General features: G+C 36.4%; 1 protein-coding gene across 2 annotated transcripts in view; it reads left to right on the forward strand.

Annotated features, from left to right (window-relative positions):
• The window catches only part of LOC126183213 (serine/threonine-protein kinase fused), a 195,830-nt gene that overhangs the window by 112,824 nt on the left and 66,202 nt on the right, over positions 1-16,804 (forward strand). For both annotated transcript variants that reach the window (XM_049924999.1, XM_049925006.1), the window contains exons 6-7: positions 3,236-3,332; positions 9,174-9,273. In XM_049924999.1, coding sequence (XP_049780956.1) covers positions 3,236-3,332; positions 9,174-9,273 — 197 coding nt within the window. The remainder of the gene's footprint in view (positions 1-3,235; positions 3,333-9,173; positions 9,274-16,804) is intronic.

Below are 16,804 nucleotides of genomic sequence, written 5' to 3' on the forward strand. Positions count from 1 at the left end.
TGAACACTAGGGGAGAGACGTTCCAATCCTGTCTTGAACCTTTTTTAATGTGTGTAATTTGTTCTTGGTCTTACAGTCTTTTTGCTCTGTCTTGGAGCTTATATGTTGTACTGTATATTACCCATCTTCCCCCGCAGCTTACACCCTCTTTTTTGAGAAATTTGAACATCTTACACTGTTTTACATTGTTGAACACTTTGTGTAGGTCAACAAATCCTATGAATGTGTCTTGGTTTTTCTTATGAGTTGCTTCCAATAGCAATCATAACACCAGAACTGCTCCTCTGCTGTCTTTACTTTTCTTAAAGCCAAACTGATCAATAACTAATAATCCACAAACTATTTTTTTTTCATTCTTCTGTATATTATTCTTGTCAGGAACTCGGATGCATTAACTATTAAGCTGATTGTACTGTAGTCTCACAGTTATCTGCCCTTGCTACTTTTGTGGGATTCTGTGCATATTAATTTTCTGAAAGTCTGATGGTACATTTCAAGACTCGTAGATTCTAAAGACCAACTTGAATAATCATTTGTTTCTCACATGCCTTAATGATTTTAGAAAAACCAAGGGCATGTTATCTATGCCTTCCTCCTTTGATCATAAGTCTTCCAGAGCACTGTTAACCCTAGCAATACTATACTTTAAACCCACCTTTTGAAAATATTGTAATCAAGGTCTGTACATCGTATTTTAAAATGTGGAAAAAATTAAGGTTTTTAATGAACTTGTCTACCAGATTCCAGTAATGTTTTAAATTTTTCATTAAACAGAACTGAAAAATTTAAGTGATAGTAGTAGACATGACTTAAAAGGTACATCATTAACAAAAAATCAACAACAATTTTGTTATTTGATCTACCCATCTAATATCCAACATTCTTTGATGGCATCACATTGCGTAAGTTTCTGTTATTTTCTTTTCTGAACTACATATTGCCCACATTTGAATTCTAGACAGCTCCAGACAAAAATCTGTAGGAAATACTTCCTAAAAATTAAATTGATATTAAATGTTAACAAATATCTGTTTTTGAAACATACTTTTCTTGTAATTTCCACTCAGCATTTTTTATCTTCATCATTCATTTTGCTGCCCAAGTAGCAAAACACAACTGGTATTTATTTTTAGTGTCTCATCTTATAATTTAATTCCCTCAGCACACTTATTTAATTCAAGTACAGCCTTGTTATACTTCTGTTGATGTTCATATTACTTCCTTTTTTCAAGATACTATCCAATCCATTCAGCTGCTCTTCCAAGTCCTTTGCCATCTCTTAACAGAATTACAATGTCATTAGCGAACATAAAAGTTTTTATTTCCACTTCATGAACACCAGCTCCCTTTCCAAATGTCTCATTGTTTTCCTTCACAGCTCATTCAATGTAAAGATGGAATGAAATCAGGGAGAGGCCACAATTCTGTCTCTCTCCCCTCTCAACTATGGCTTCTCTTCCATGTCCTTTGACTGTTATAACTGCAGTCTGGTTTTCGTACAAATTATAAAAAAGCTTTCACTCCCTGTATTTTATCCTCGCCACCTTCAAAATTTCAAAGACTTTAGCCCACTTGGTGCTATTAAAAGCTTTCACTAAATAGATAAATGCTATAAACATAGGTGTGCCTTTCCTCAGCATACCTTTTGCGAGAAGTTGTTGGGTCAATGTTACCTTGCAGCCTACATTTCTCTGGATCTCAAACTGACCTTCACAGAGATAGCATTCTACCAGTTTTTCCATTCTTCTGTAAATAATTGATATCAATATTTTGCAACCATGGACTGCCTTCTTTGGAATTGGTACTATTGCATTAGTCCTGATGCCTAAGAGTATTGCACCTGTCTCGTATATATTTATTGTACATCAGATAGAATAATTTTGTTATGACTGGCTGACCCATGGATCTTAATAATTCTGAGGGATTGTCATCTACTCCTGAGACCTTCTCCATTTCTTTCTTTCAGTGGTCTGTCAAATTTTGCTTGCAGTATTGTATATTCCAGTTTATCTTCAGCTAGTTCCTTTTCTCTTTCTATAACAATGTTCATCAGTTTGTTTCCCTTAGACCCATTATGTTGTGCTTCCGCCATCCACTGTTCTCTTCCTTGGTTGGTACTGGTTTGCCACCTGAGTTCATGATATTCATACAGCTGCTTCTCTTTTCTCAAAAGGTATCTTTATACATCATACCACAATGTTGTGTTTGTCTTCTAACTGTTACTGTGTTGCCATTGTGCACTTTCTATCAATTTCAGTTTTTAGATGTCTGTATTTTCTTTTGACTGCTTCATTTGGCACATTTTTGCATTTTCTCCTTTTGTCAATTAAATTCAATAGCTTGTGTGTTATCCATGGATTTCTACTACTCCTTGTCTTTTTATATATGTGATCCTCTGCTGCCTACCCTATTTCACTTCTCAGTGGTACCCTATTATCTTCTATTGTATTCCTTTCCCCTCTTTCAGTTAATCATTGGCTGTTGTTCCCTCTCAACAACCTGTTTCATGGATAATGATTGCAGTTTTAGCCAAATGAGCAACCAGCTCTTCTGGAGCTACTATTGTTATCTCATACACCAAATTCTTTATATCCCCCCATGAAAATAAATCTGTAGCAGGTCAGCAATATCTCTAAAATGATATTCATCACATGGCATGTTGAAAACTAATATTTTATACACATAAGTATGGTTTTTACATCCAGTACCATGTGTACATGTGTATTTTGCAATTTAATGGATATATTTTCCTGTATTTAAAGACTGTGGTTGGTCATATTTTATCTACATGCAATATGACACTGTACAATGAATAAATGGGGGGAAAACCATTGAAACTCTTATGTCTACAGATCTTATCATAGTACTCAGTAAATATAGTGTTGTGTAATTGTCTATTAATTACATATAAAGCTGAAATGAAAAATCTTCTGTAGTGAAATACAATATAAGTAATTTATTGTTTTAATTCACTTTCACCCAAAATTCTCCACAGTCTATCCGCTTAACATAAAACACATGCTTTGCATTGCAGAGTAACAGTGTCCATATAGTTGTCTTGACAAGGTGTTTACTATGTGACAGGTTTTTTGTTAGTAACATTCCTGGCTATTAAAAATCTAGAATGCCACAAAATATGTTTGCACTGCCTCATTAATTAAGTATGACCCTTGGCATGAATTTTATAAATAGTTTTGGCAATAATTAAGTTATGATGTTGGTTTTTTTTTCTTAGGGGCTATTAGAAAAAGATCCAAACAAGAGACTAACATGGCCGCAGTTGCTGTATCATCCATTTGTCAAAGATGGTGTTCATATAAAAAATAAAGAAGGTAAATTTTACATTATTCTCAATGTTACATAATGGTGGTCTTGAGGCTTTTAATTTCCCACTTTTGTGTGGAGCAAAGGAAGAAATACTTTATTATGGTTTACAGCAGCTGTACGTTTTGACTTTCATACTCCCAGTTCATTTTCTCAGTTCTTTGTTAGTTTTTGTGTGGTCCATTGTGTTTCCAGAATGAGATTTTCAGCCTGCAGCGGAGTGTGCGCTGATATGAGAGATGTGCAGATGGTAGAGCACTTGCACACGAAAGGCAAAGGTCCCAAGTTCGAGTCTCGGTCGGGCACACAGTTTTAATCTGCCAGGAAGTTTCAAATTTGATTGAGTAAGTGTTAGCCTTCAAGTGTCTTCAGCAGTGGTAACCTGATAACATAATCACCAGTTGCAGTGCTGCAGATACAACAGTAATCTTCTGTCAACTGTTGGTGACAGGCAACACTGTGTTATCAGTTGATTATAGGTATATCTGTGCCAATGCTGAGATCTTTGTTGGGATATTAGTAAACCATAAGAAATCAAGACTACAAACTGTTCTCATGCAAAGAAAAATTTTGTAAAGTAGCGTACTTGGAAGCCCACTAAATACTCAGTGAACAATACATTTATCCTTTATCAAGCCATTGAAGGACAAAGGAAGGTGCACTTATAGATTTCAGGATATGTCCTGTAACAGAGCTGCTGGAAATTCAAGGGAAGAAATTGTGATGTAGGATTTTGTTCTGATGATTGATTTAAAGTATACCACACTTAAAGTTCATTTCACACACACACACACACACACACACACACACACACACACACACAAGTGCAACTCACACACACATGACCACAGTCTGTGACAGCTGAAGCCACACTCAGTGGCTGCATGTGGCTTCAGCTGCCACAGACTGTGGTCATGTACATGTGTGTGTGTGTGTGTGTGTGTGTGTGTGTGTGTGTGAGGGAGGGAGGGAGGGGCGGTTATTACTAGAATGAAGATTGAAATATTAATCTGCATGTGCAATGTTGCTTAAGAAACTAATATCGATTGGCATTCTGTAACATTATCATGAACCACCTGCAATAATGTCATATTCGTATTTTCATACAACCTACTTCACTCACATAGCTGTATTTTTCTTCAACACAGAAGCCCAAGTTTTATATTTTCTGCAGTAGAGCTCTTAATTTTCTTAACTGCTTACATCTCATTTTCGTACAATTTGCAGAGGTATTAGTTGGATACCTATCTGAAAATAGTGAAGGAGTGTACATTACAGACACCTTAGAGCAATGTCCATGTACCTGTTGCGGCGTACACCTGCACTTACTAACGTCTGGTGGCCTTGGGTACCTGTAAAATTGGTACTGTATCAGTCCATATCTGTAAGAAATACAATATTAATTGTACTGCATATTGAAGCTGCACTTGACTTACACTTCTGGATTCACTAGGCAATGGCAGAAGATTGTAGCTGTATCTGTGTCTCCTAATACTTAAATCTATCTAGAAGAGAGAGCTCAAAGAGGAGAGAAATGTTTTAAAAGTACAGGTAGTGTGTGAAAATTCATCTGTTTGATATAATTGAACAGATTTTCCCTGAATCTAAAGTACTATGTCCTTTAGTCTTTTATGTATGGTTCCAACAGTCTAGTGGCATAAAGGTTGCTGAAATGAGAGCTCACACCACCCTGATTATAAAGTAGAGAATTCCTCTTATTTAGTTGCTGTCATGCAGATTTAGTTAATTTCACCAGAAAACATAGGAAATGTAGCCTTTGGCTGAAAGACACCCACATACACATGCAATTCAGGGCCCCTGATCTTAACCACTTGGCCATTAAGCTATTATTGGAACCCCTTTATTAGTGAAGTTTGTAGCTGCAACAGATACCAGCTGTTCGCTGTGCCCACTTCTTCTGTAAGGGTGTAGGAGTAGTGGAGACATGACACAGGTAACTCCTTTCACGGGTCCTCTACATCATCCTGTCCTCTGTTGTTCAGGTTATATAGCCCCACTTGACCTTTTTTCCATTTACATTCTTTTCTGTTTTGTATTTCAGATTATTTGATACTGTGTTAAAGTGTGCTAGCAGTGGGGGTGTTGGTGGTAGAGAAACTATGCACAATGGTTCTCTTCTGTTGTATCCCTTCATCTAGGACCTTCAAAAAATGGCTCCAGGTGCTAACTTTCCCAAGTCAGCCATTTGTTTCCTTGACATGACATCATGTATTGGATAATGAAAGAGGTCACTAAATAATTGCTAGAAGTCTCAACTTTGGTTACTAATATGGTTCTCTTCATGAGAGTACCAATTTAAAATTATAATATCATATTTTGGTTTATGTACATGGAAACTAAATACTTGAAGAGTTTGATTAAAGAGTAACAATAACTATTAGATTACATAAAATTAGGTACACCGGTCTGGCACAAGTTCAATACTCTGTCATGAACTGATATTTATATTTGCTACTGCTTGGTAATTAGAAGTTATCTTGGTTTAATCTTTAAGTAGTTTTTGTTATGAACTTCCCAGATGTTGTTGTTGTTGTGGTCTTCAGTCCTGAGACTGGTTTGATGCAGCTCTCCATGCTGCTCTATCCTGTGCAAGCTTCTTCATCTCCCAGTACTTACTGCAACCCACACCCCTCTGAATCTGCTTAGTGTATTCATCTCTTGGTCTCCCTCTACGATTTTTACCGTCCACACTGCCCTCCAATGCTAAGTTTGTGATCCCCTGATGCCTCAGAACATGTCCTACCAACCGGTCCCTTCTTCTTGTCAAGTTGTGCCACAAACTCCTCTTCTCCCCAATTCTATTCAATACCTCATCATTAGTTATGTGATCTACCCATCTAATCTTCAGCATTCATCTGTAGCACCACATTTCGAAAGCTTCTATTCTCTTCTTGTCCAAACTATTTATCGTCCATGTTTCACTTCCATACATGGCTACACTCCATACAAATACTTTCAGAAACGACTTCCGGACACTTAAATCTATACTCGATGTTAACAAATTTCTCTTCTTCAGAAACGCTTTCCTTGCCATTTCTAGTCTACATTTTACATCCTCTCTACTTCGACCATCATCAGTTATTTTGCTCCCCAAATAGCAAAACTCCTTTACTACTTTAAGTGTGTCATTTCCTAATCTAAATCCCTCAGCATCACCCGACTTAATTCAACTATATTCCATTATCCTCGTTTTGCTTTTGTTGATGTTCATCTTATATCCTCCTTTCAAGACACTGTCCATTCCGTTCAACTGCTCTTCCAAGTCCTTTGCTGTCTCTGACAGAATTACAATGTCATCAGCGAACCTCAAAGTTTTTATTTCTTCTCCATGGGTTTTAATATCTACACCAAATTTTTCTTTTGTTTCCTTTACTGCTTGCTCAATATACAAATTGAATAACATTGGGGAGAGGCTACAACCCTGTCTCACTCCCTTCCCAACCATTGCTTCCCTTTCATGTCCCTCGACTCTTATAACTGCCACCTGGTTTCTGTACAAATTGTAAATAGCCTTTTGCTCCCTGTATTTTACCCCTGCCACCTTTAGAATGTGAAAGAGAGTATTCCAGTCAACATTGTCAAAAGCTTTCTCTAAGTCTACAAATGCTAGAAATGTAGGTTTGCCTTTCCTTAATCTTTCTTCTAAGATAAGTTGTAAGGTCAGTACTGCCTCACGTGTTCCAACATTTCTATGGAATCCATACTGATCTTCCCCGAGGTCGGCTTCTACCAGTGTTTCCATTCGTCTGTAAAGAATTCGTGTTAGTATTTTGCAGCTGTGACTTATTTAACTGATAGTTCGGTAATTTTCACATCTGTCAACACCTGCTTTCTTTGGGATTGGAATTATTATATTCTTCTTGAAGTCTGAGGGTATTTCGCCTGTCTCATACACCTTGCTCACCAGATAGTAGAGTTTTGTCAGGACTGGCTCTCCCAAGGCCGTCAGTAGTTCTAATGGAATGTTGTCTACTCCCGGGGCCTTGTTTCGACTTAGGTCTTTCAGGGCTCTGTCAAACTCATCACGCAGTATCGTATCTCCCATTTCATCTTCATCTACATCCTCTTCAATTTCTATAATATTGTCCTCAAGTACATCGCCCTTATATAGTCCGTCTATATACTCCTTCCACCTTTCTGCTTTCCCTTCTTTGCTTAGAACTGGGTTTCCATCTGAGCTCTTGATATTCATACAAGTGGCTCTCTTTTTTCCAAACGTCTCTTTAATTTTCCTGTAGGCAGTATCTATTTTGCCCCTAGTGAGATAAGCCTCTACATCCTTACATTTGTCCTCTAGCCATCCCTGCTTAGCCATTTTGCACTTCCTGTTGATCTCATTTTTGAGACGTTTGTATTCTTTTTTGCCTGTTTCATTTACTGCACTTTTATATTTTCTCCTTCCATCAATTAAATTCAATATTTCTTCTGTTACCCAAGGATTTCTGCTAGCCCTCATCTTTTTACCTACTTGATCCTCTGCTGCCTTCACTACTTCATCCCTCAGAGCTACCCATTCTTCCTCTACTGTATTTCTTTCCCCCATTCCTGTCAATTGCTCTCTTATGCTCTCCCTGAAACTCTGTACAACCTCTGGTTCTTTCAGTTTATCCAGGTCCCATCTCCTTAAATACCCACCTTTTTGCAGTTTCTTCAGTTTTAATCTACAGTTCATAACCAATAGATAGTGGTCAGAGTCCACATCTGCCCCTGGAAATGTCTTACAATTTGACACCTGGTTCCTAAATCTCTGTCTTACCATTATATTATCTATCTGATACCTACTAGTATCTCCAGGATTCTTCCATGTATACAACCTTCTTTCATGATTCTTGAACCAAGTGTTAGCTATGATTAAGTTATGCCCTGTGCAAAATTCTATCAGGCGGTTTCCTCTTTCATTTCTTAACCCCAATCCATATTCACCTACTATGTTTCGTTCTCTCCCTTTTCCTACTCTCGAATTCCAGTCACCCATGACTATTAAATTTTCATCTCCCTTCACTACCTGAATAATTTCTTTTATCTCATCATACATTTCATAAATTTCTTCATCCTGTGCAGAGTTAGTTGGCATATAAACTTGTACTACTGTGGTAGGCATGGGCTTCGTGTCTATCTTGGCCACAATAATGCGTTCACTATGCTGTTTGCAGTAGCTTACGCGCACACCTATCTTTTTATTCATTATTAAACCTACTCCTGCATTACCCCTATTTGATTTTGTATTTATAACCCTGTATTCACCTGACCAATAGTCTTGTTCCTCCTGCCACCGAACTTCACTAATTCCCACTATATCTAACTTTAACCTATCCATTTCCCTTTTTAAATTTTCTAACCTACCTGCCCGATTAAGGGATCTGACATTCCACGCTCCGATCCGTAGAACGCCAGTTTTCTTTCTCCTGATAACGACATCCTCTTGAGTAGTCCCCCCCCGGAGATCCGAATGGGGGACTATTTTACCTCCGGAATATTTTACCTAAGAGGACGCCATCATCATTTAACCATACAGTAAAGCTGCATGCCCTCGGGAAAAATGATGGCTGTAGTTTCCCCTTGCTTTCAGCCGTTCGCAGTACCAGCACAGCAAGGCTGTTTTGGTTAGTGTTACAAGGCCAGATCAGTCAATCATCCAGACTGTTGCCCCTTCCCAGATAGCAGGCTACAATTTTTAAAAACGTGACTAAACATTTTGGTTCTGGTGATCTTGATTGCTATTATGACAAATCATGTTCTTTGTGATAAGAACGAATATTGTCGTGCATCAGTTGTTTATTGTTTCTATTGAATGTTTGTGATAATATATATTTGGTCACCTGTTTTAGATATGACTGCTCCACTCACAGATCCACTGACAGAATCACAAGAAGCTGCTAAAGAAATACAAAGAATGGACCTTGCAACACGTGGGACTGGTCATTCAGAGTTAGTATCGTATGCAAAAGCTATGTGTCATTTAATAAGACTATCATAATGTTTGTAGTGTCTTGTAGTTTTTATAATTGTCAAAGAAATATGTGAGTACTTGTCATCATGATGAAAAAATTAATACAAGTGACATAAGTGATTACAACGGATTGCCCGTTAGTAACCTTTCTTAAAAACATCGTTAATAATTAAGATTAGAGCTGTGTTGCTCTTTATAATTTTAGTTTATTTTAATGATATCCACCTTTTATAATCAAACTTAAAAATAATTTTTTTAAATGCACTCAAATTAATTAAATGGATTGATGAGAGTGAAATTAGTAGAGATGTGTTATGAAATGATATCAGTACAAACCATTCAGAATATGCTGAACTTGCAGTATGAGTATGTTGTGAAAACTGAAATTTTTTGCCAGACTGGGACTTGACCCCACATTCCGGTGTTTCACCAGCACTTTGCTCGATTATTAGCCTAGTTGAGCACACACCCATGTACGAGGTGCATTCAAGTTCTAAGGCCTCCGATTTTTTTTCTAATTAACTACTCACCCAAAATCGATGAAACTGGCGTTACTTCTCGACATAATCGCCCTGCAGACGTACACATTTTTCACAACGCTGACGCCATGATTCCATGGCAGCGGTGAAGGCTTCTTTAGGAGTCTGTTTTGACCACTGCAAAATCGCTGAGGCAATAGCAGCATGGCTGGTGAATGTGCGGCCACGGAGAGTGTCTTTCATTGTTGGAAAAAGCCAAAAGTCACTAGGAACCAGGTCAGGTGAGTAGGGAGCATGAGGAATCACTTCAAAGTTGTTATTACAAAGAAACTGTTGTGCAACGTTAGCTCAATGTGCGGATGCATTGTCTTGGTGAAACAGCACACGCGCAGCCCTTCCCGGACGTTTTTGTTGCAGTGCAGAAACGAATTTGTTCTTCAAAACATTTTCGTAGGATGCACCTGTTACCGTAGTGCCCTTTGGAATGCAATGGGTAAGGATTACGCCCTCGCTGTCCCAGGACATGGACACCATAATTTTTTCAGCACTGGCGGTTACCCGAAATTTTTTTGGTGGCGGTGAATCTGTGTGCTTCCATTGAGCTGACTGGCACTTTGTTTCTGGATTGAAAAATGGCATCCACGTCTCATCCATTGTCACAACCGACGAAAAGAAAGTCCCATTCATGCTGTCGTTGCGCGTCAACATTGCTTGGCAAATGCCACACGGGCAGCCATGTGGTCGTCCATCAGCATTCGTGGCACCCACATGGATGACACTTTTGCATTTTCAGGTCGTCATGCAGGATTGTGTACACAGAACCCACAGAAATGCCAACTCTGGAGGCGATCTGTTCAACAGTCATTCGGCGATCCCCCAAAACAATTCTCTCCACTTTCTCGATCATGTCGTCAGACCGGCTTGTGCGAGCCCGAGGTTGTTTCAGTTTGTTGTCACACGATGTTCTGCCTTCATTAAACTGTCGTGCCCACGAACGCACTTTCGACACATCCATAACTCCATCACCACATGTCTCCTTCAACTGTCGATGAATTTCAATTGGTTTCACACCACACAAATTCAGAAAACGAATGATTGCACACTGTTCAAGTAAGGAAAACTTCGCCATTTTAAGTAATTAAAACAGTTCTCTTTCTCGCCACTGGTGGTAAAATTCCATCTGCCGTACGGTGTTGCCATCTCTGGGACGTATTGACAATGAATGCGGCCTCATTTTAAAACAATGCGCATGTTTCTATCTCTTTCCAGTCCGGAGAAAAAAAATTGGAGGCCTTAGAACTTGAATGCACCTCGTATAAGTGAAACATCAGTGACAATGAAAGTTTAATTCAAACTTGGAGGTGTGCTCAGATAACCTAATACAGCTCATGAAATGCAGGAAGTCCGGATTGAAGTCTCTATCTGAAATAGATTTTCATCTGTCATAACACATTCATTACACTGCAGGTTCAATAAATCTAAACAGCCCCACTGTTAACAATAATGGATATTCCTGGAAGAAGCAATATGCAATATAAAGCAAAGAGAACCACTCCCATATTAGCATACTTACAGTGGAGCACTGAGACACACAACAACAAACAGCACTCCCTCCAGCTTTCGCACTCTTGCTCTTTCTCTAGAAAAAGTACACACATTCACATACTCAACTACACAGACATGTGTTTGGGTGTCTGTGTGGCTATGTGTATGAATGTATGTAATTGTAATAGAAAAAGAGTAAGCATTCAAAAAACAGTGTGAACACTGTTTACTGCTATGTGGCTCTGCACTCCACACATCAGTCTGAAATATGCTCACTATTTTTATTTACTTAAATTTGGTATATTTCGTGACAGTACCTTTTCCATGAAATGTTTACAAGATGATATTTGTCGTGGCTTCAGTTGTCTAGTGGAAGTGTGATTCCACAATGCAGTTTAGTCGGCTGCAGAAATGACCTGGTTCAATGCGTTTGCCTCATTTTTGGTGCTTCAAATACCATTTCTTCGAATGTGGTTTCTTCTTAAAGTTTATATAAAAAAGTAGTAACATAATTCATTTTTTCCTGTTCACTAGCAAATTATTCATAACGGCGACCTGCACATTGTTCTACCGTCAACACACACCAAGAGTTCACTGCCGACTGACTACAGTCTAAGACAACTCCAGTGTCAAAGACATTTTACACAACACACAAGCTTCCACTTGTAATCAGTCTCTTTGATATTCTTCGTCACATCTACTAATAGTAATCAATATGCTGTCACTCTCAAAAAATATAAATAAATTAGCATACAATAAGGCAAATTACAAATAAAAAAAAATTCTGACAAAAATATAAGAAAACATTTATAATTTGGTATTGACAAATCCAGTAGAAAATAACACATCTCCCAGATATATTACAACTGCTCCCCAGGGCTTTTGTTGTTATGAACATATACAACAAAATCCCGACCACACTCAGTAATGGATCTGTATTACACAATTAGTACATTAATGATGCAGTCTGATAACCTCTTCCAAATTTGGACTCTTTGAATCTGTGGACTTGTTACTGGCTTTTGTTGCAATGATCCTTCCCCATCAATCTCATACACAAAAAATTCAAGTAAAGAAATTATTTAACATGACAAATATACATGGCATAAAACATACATGAGAAATATTCTAACATACAGCATACAGATTGAAAATAATAGTAAGGTATAACTCATTTGCTAGAATAAGATATCTACAACCACTTCTTTGGTCACACTGTGCCAACTGGTTCTCATAATTAATTTTTTTTTTTTTTGTTCCCCATAATAATGTTAATTTCATTTTGCTTACATATTGTACAATAAAAATGATACTGGGCGTATATAGTGTAGTGTTTTTTTATATATATATTTGCCTTATATGTATATATATTTTTTACTTCTGATTTTTGTTTTAATTTTATATTTTTTTTACTCATGGTTTTTTTTTAATTTTGTATATTTTTTTGCTTATGATTTTCTTTTTGAATTTTTTATATATATTTTTTTATGCTTTTCTTTCTTTTACTACAGCTAAAGATACATCAGTATTATCTTTTTTTCCCCCCTCACATGCATGCCTTCTTCCACAGGGAAGACTTAGCTTCCAAAAATTAGAAAAATTCAGAAATGCTCACTATGGAGACTTTTTTTGTAAAAAAGTAAAAATAAATCTTTCTCTGATTCTTTGTTACAACAGTGTTTTTTCATCAGTTTCAATTAACATGTGACTTCAAATTATTAATTTATACATGCAAATATACATACTTGGTTGTACAGGTAATTTTTGTTCTAACAAGCGTATTCCAGTGGAGGACTTTTGTTTTAGATGATAATAGGTTATTTAAATTTTGAAATTATGATTTCTGTTTATATAGTTTCAAAGAGACAACATTCCTGAGACCAAATAATTTCTTTGACTTAGAGTATACCAAACGATAAGCATTATGGTGTGGATTTTCTATGACTTCAAAAGGCCCAATATAGATATCAAAAATTTTTTAATTTCTGAAGTTAACATTTTTGATTTTTCATGAGATTTGACCAGAACAAGATCCCCAATTTTGAAAGTGGTTAATTTTACCCTATTGTTATGTCTTTTATTCCTCTTTTCCCCTTGTTTCCTCATAGTTTGCCTGACAATATCTTCTCTCTCTTGCATGGTTAAAGGTGTACATTTAGGAAATTCAATAAGTTCTGATATAAGATTTGGAGGTCTGATATTAAACATTATCTCATACGGCGAAAATCCTGTGGAACTATGTTGTAGGCTATTCATAATATCTTCAAAATTTTGAATGTGCTCAAACCACGTTGGATGTTCATGGCTACAATAGGTTCTGCAAAGTCTTCCAATTTCCCTCATATATCTTTCTGCAGGATTGGTGGATGGACAATAAACAGATATAAGTATATGCTTCAATTTTGATCTTTCAATAAACTTTTTCCAAATTGTAGAGGTGAACTGTGAACCATTATCTGATAATATAGCTTTTGGTTTACCCACCTGTGCGAAATAATCTCATTCAATTTTTATTATAATTTCATGGCTAGTAGCTTTCTTCACTGGATATAGTTTAATTAATTTTGAAAATACATCTACCATAACAAATATGTAACAGTGACCACCTTTACTCTTTGGTAACATTCCATAGAAGTCCACAGCGATAATATCTAAAGGTTTTTCCGGAATAATGTTTTGCATCTCTCCACCACATCTTTGATTGCTCACTTTAACTCTCTGACATTTGTCACAGGTTGCCAATTCTTTTCTTACCTTCTTTCCAATATTGCAAAAATAAACGTTTCCTTGTATCTTTTGAATGCACTTCTGTATCCCACAATGACCAAAACTTTCATGTATGCAAATAATCAGCTTTTCAGCATCTGCCTCTGGCCAACACAGTTTCCAATTATCAGAATCTACAACTGTTCTCCGAAATAAAATCCCCTTATGTAATTTGTAAAATTTATCAAGTTTCTCATACCCCTTCTTGCCTAGACATTCTTTGATTAATTTCCAACTTTGATCTAAATTTTAATTTTTCCTAAATTTATTACATATAGTTCTAATTGTTTTCTCATTTTCCACCTCTTTCAAGTATCTAATTTTAAATTGCTTTTCCTCCTCTCGTTCAAAAATCTCATTTTCTCCCCCAGTTGGTAACCTTGAAAGTGAATCAGCTACTACATTCTCAGAACCTTTTATGTGCTTGATTTCAAAGTCAAACTGTTGCAGAAATATTGCCCATCTGGTCAATCTACTGTGGTATAATTTGCACTCTTGTAAGTAACTCAAAGCTTTGTGATCCGAAAATACTATGGTTTTATGTCCAATAAGGTAAATTCTAAATTTTGTAAAAGCCCAATGAATTGCCAAAAGTTCCTTCTCTGTGGCTGTATAATTTTTCTCATGCTTGAGCAACATTCTGCTTGCAAATGCTATGGTACAATGTATCTTAACTCCATTCTCTACTCTTTATTGAAATAACTCTGCTCCAAGCCCATAATTACTATTATCAGTGTTCAAACAAAATGGTAAATTAAAATCAGGTCTGTGTAATAAGTGTTGCTTCCTCAGCTCTTGCTTAATTTTATCGAACTCTTCCTGACAACTTTTATCCCAAACCCAATCAGTGTTTTTCTTAAGTAACTGACTTAAACATGGTGCATTCAGACTCGGATCACTTATATGTTTTCGGTAATAACCACATAACCCAAAGAACGACTTTAATTGTTTTTTAGTCTTAGGAATAGGAATTTCTGAAATTGCTTTAATTTTTTCTGGATCTGCCAAAATTCCCTTGACTGTGACAACATGAGCCAAAAATTTTAATTCAGAAACTGCAAACTTACATTTCTCTAATTTCAGTGTCATCCCCCCTTTTCTAAGTTTTTCACAAACTGTCTTCAAAATCGAAAAATGTTCCTCCCAATTTTGCCCTGTAACCAAAAGTCACCTACATAAATTATCAGTTTAGATGCAAGTTCTTGCCCCAGTACATGATCCAAAGCTCTTATAAATTCGGAAACAGAAGAATTTAACCCAAATGGCACAACACAATATTGGTAACTCTTACCAAGAAAGCAGTATATTTTCTAGAATTAACCGAAAGTTAGATCCAAACTTGACATATATTTTATATCTGTAAATTTATAGAGTAACTCATCAATATTTTCGGGATGGTCTGTCTGTCTGAACAAAATTTTGTTTAAGTGTCTAAGAGTCCAAAACCAATCTTACTCCACCATCTTCCAAACAACTACTAAAGGATTATTATATGCACTGATACTCCTTTCTATTATGTTACATCCTTCCATCATTTTCAGCTCTTTCTCGGCAGCAGGTCTTTTTGATATTGCAATACTGTATGGTTTTATGAAAAATGGTTCATGAGGTTTTACCTGAAGCTCACACTGATAACCCTTTACCCTACCAGGTATGTCACTGAAAACATCACTGTATTCCCACAGCAGATTTTCTAACTGTTGTTCTTGCTCCCCAGATAAATTTTGTGTTTCTGAAATTTTCAAATTTACTAAATTCCCAAATTCAACTTCATCACTATCAAATCTATGAATTTCAATATTCTCCAATCTATTTTCTTTTAGTAAATTGATACTGTCTAAATTTCCATTACTCTGATCACCAAGTGTGTTCACAAAATTTGTCTGAATGTATTCCCTTTCACTAGTTTCTATCAAAAGTTTTCTTCCAACCCAATCAAATGCTGTATTTACTTTTACTATCAAATTCATACCCAAAAGAAAATCCTCATTAAACTCCTGAATTACAAAACATCCGTGTGTGAACAACTTGCCTTCAATTAAAAATGTCACTGAAGCCTGGCTTTTTACCAATTTACTGCTCTTCGCAGTAACACCTTTTATCTTTACCCCAACAACTGGCATTTCAACATAATCTTTCCCCACTTTCAATTTCTTGCTTAACCTTTCAGATATTCCAGAGATCTCACTTCCTGTATCAATTAAACATTTACCAATCCATGACCCAATTTGAACTTTTATATAAGGACTGCAAAATTGATCACTTTTCTCAGAACCTGTATCTTCATGTAATAAATCACTTTCAATTTCCCCAAACCTATTCTTATCAGAATCATATGGTATACCATTATATGTATTATTTGTCACAGTTATAAAATTTGCACAAGATACAAAATTGTCATTAGTACTCTCTATTATCTCAAATAGCCAAGAATTTTCATCCAAATCACATTGTATACTATTGAAGTACTTATCCTTCAGCTTTTCAAAAATAAAATATCTCATCTTTTTCCACCACTCAGGACATGTAGTTTCACATACATTAATAAGCATCTTTCTAAAGTTCTTGTCAAAAGAAATAGTTTTACTCTCCAGCCATAGATTCATAAGAAACGTGTGTGTGTCATTAGTATATGTAAATGTTTCACTTAGGCTAGAAGTTATACATGTGTCATCATTATTTGTGTAGTCAGATTCTTTACCAACAACATCAAAATTCA

This window comes from Schistocerca cancellata, chromosome 1 (assembly GCF_023864275.1).
Source record: "Schistocerca cancellata isolate TAMUIC-IGC-003103 chromosome 1, iqSchCanc2.1, whole genome shotgun sequence".
NCBI classification, from domain to species: Eukaryota; Metazoa; Arthropoda; class Insecta; order Orthoptera; family Acrididae; genus Schistocerca; species Schistocerca cancellata.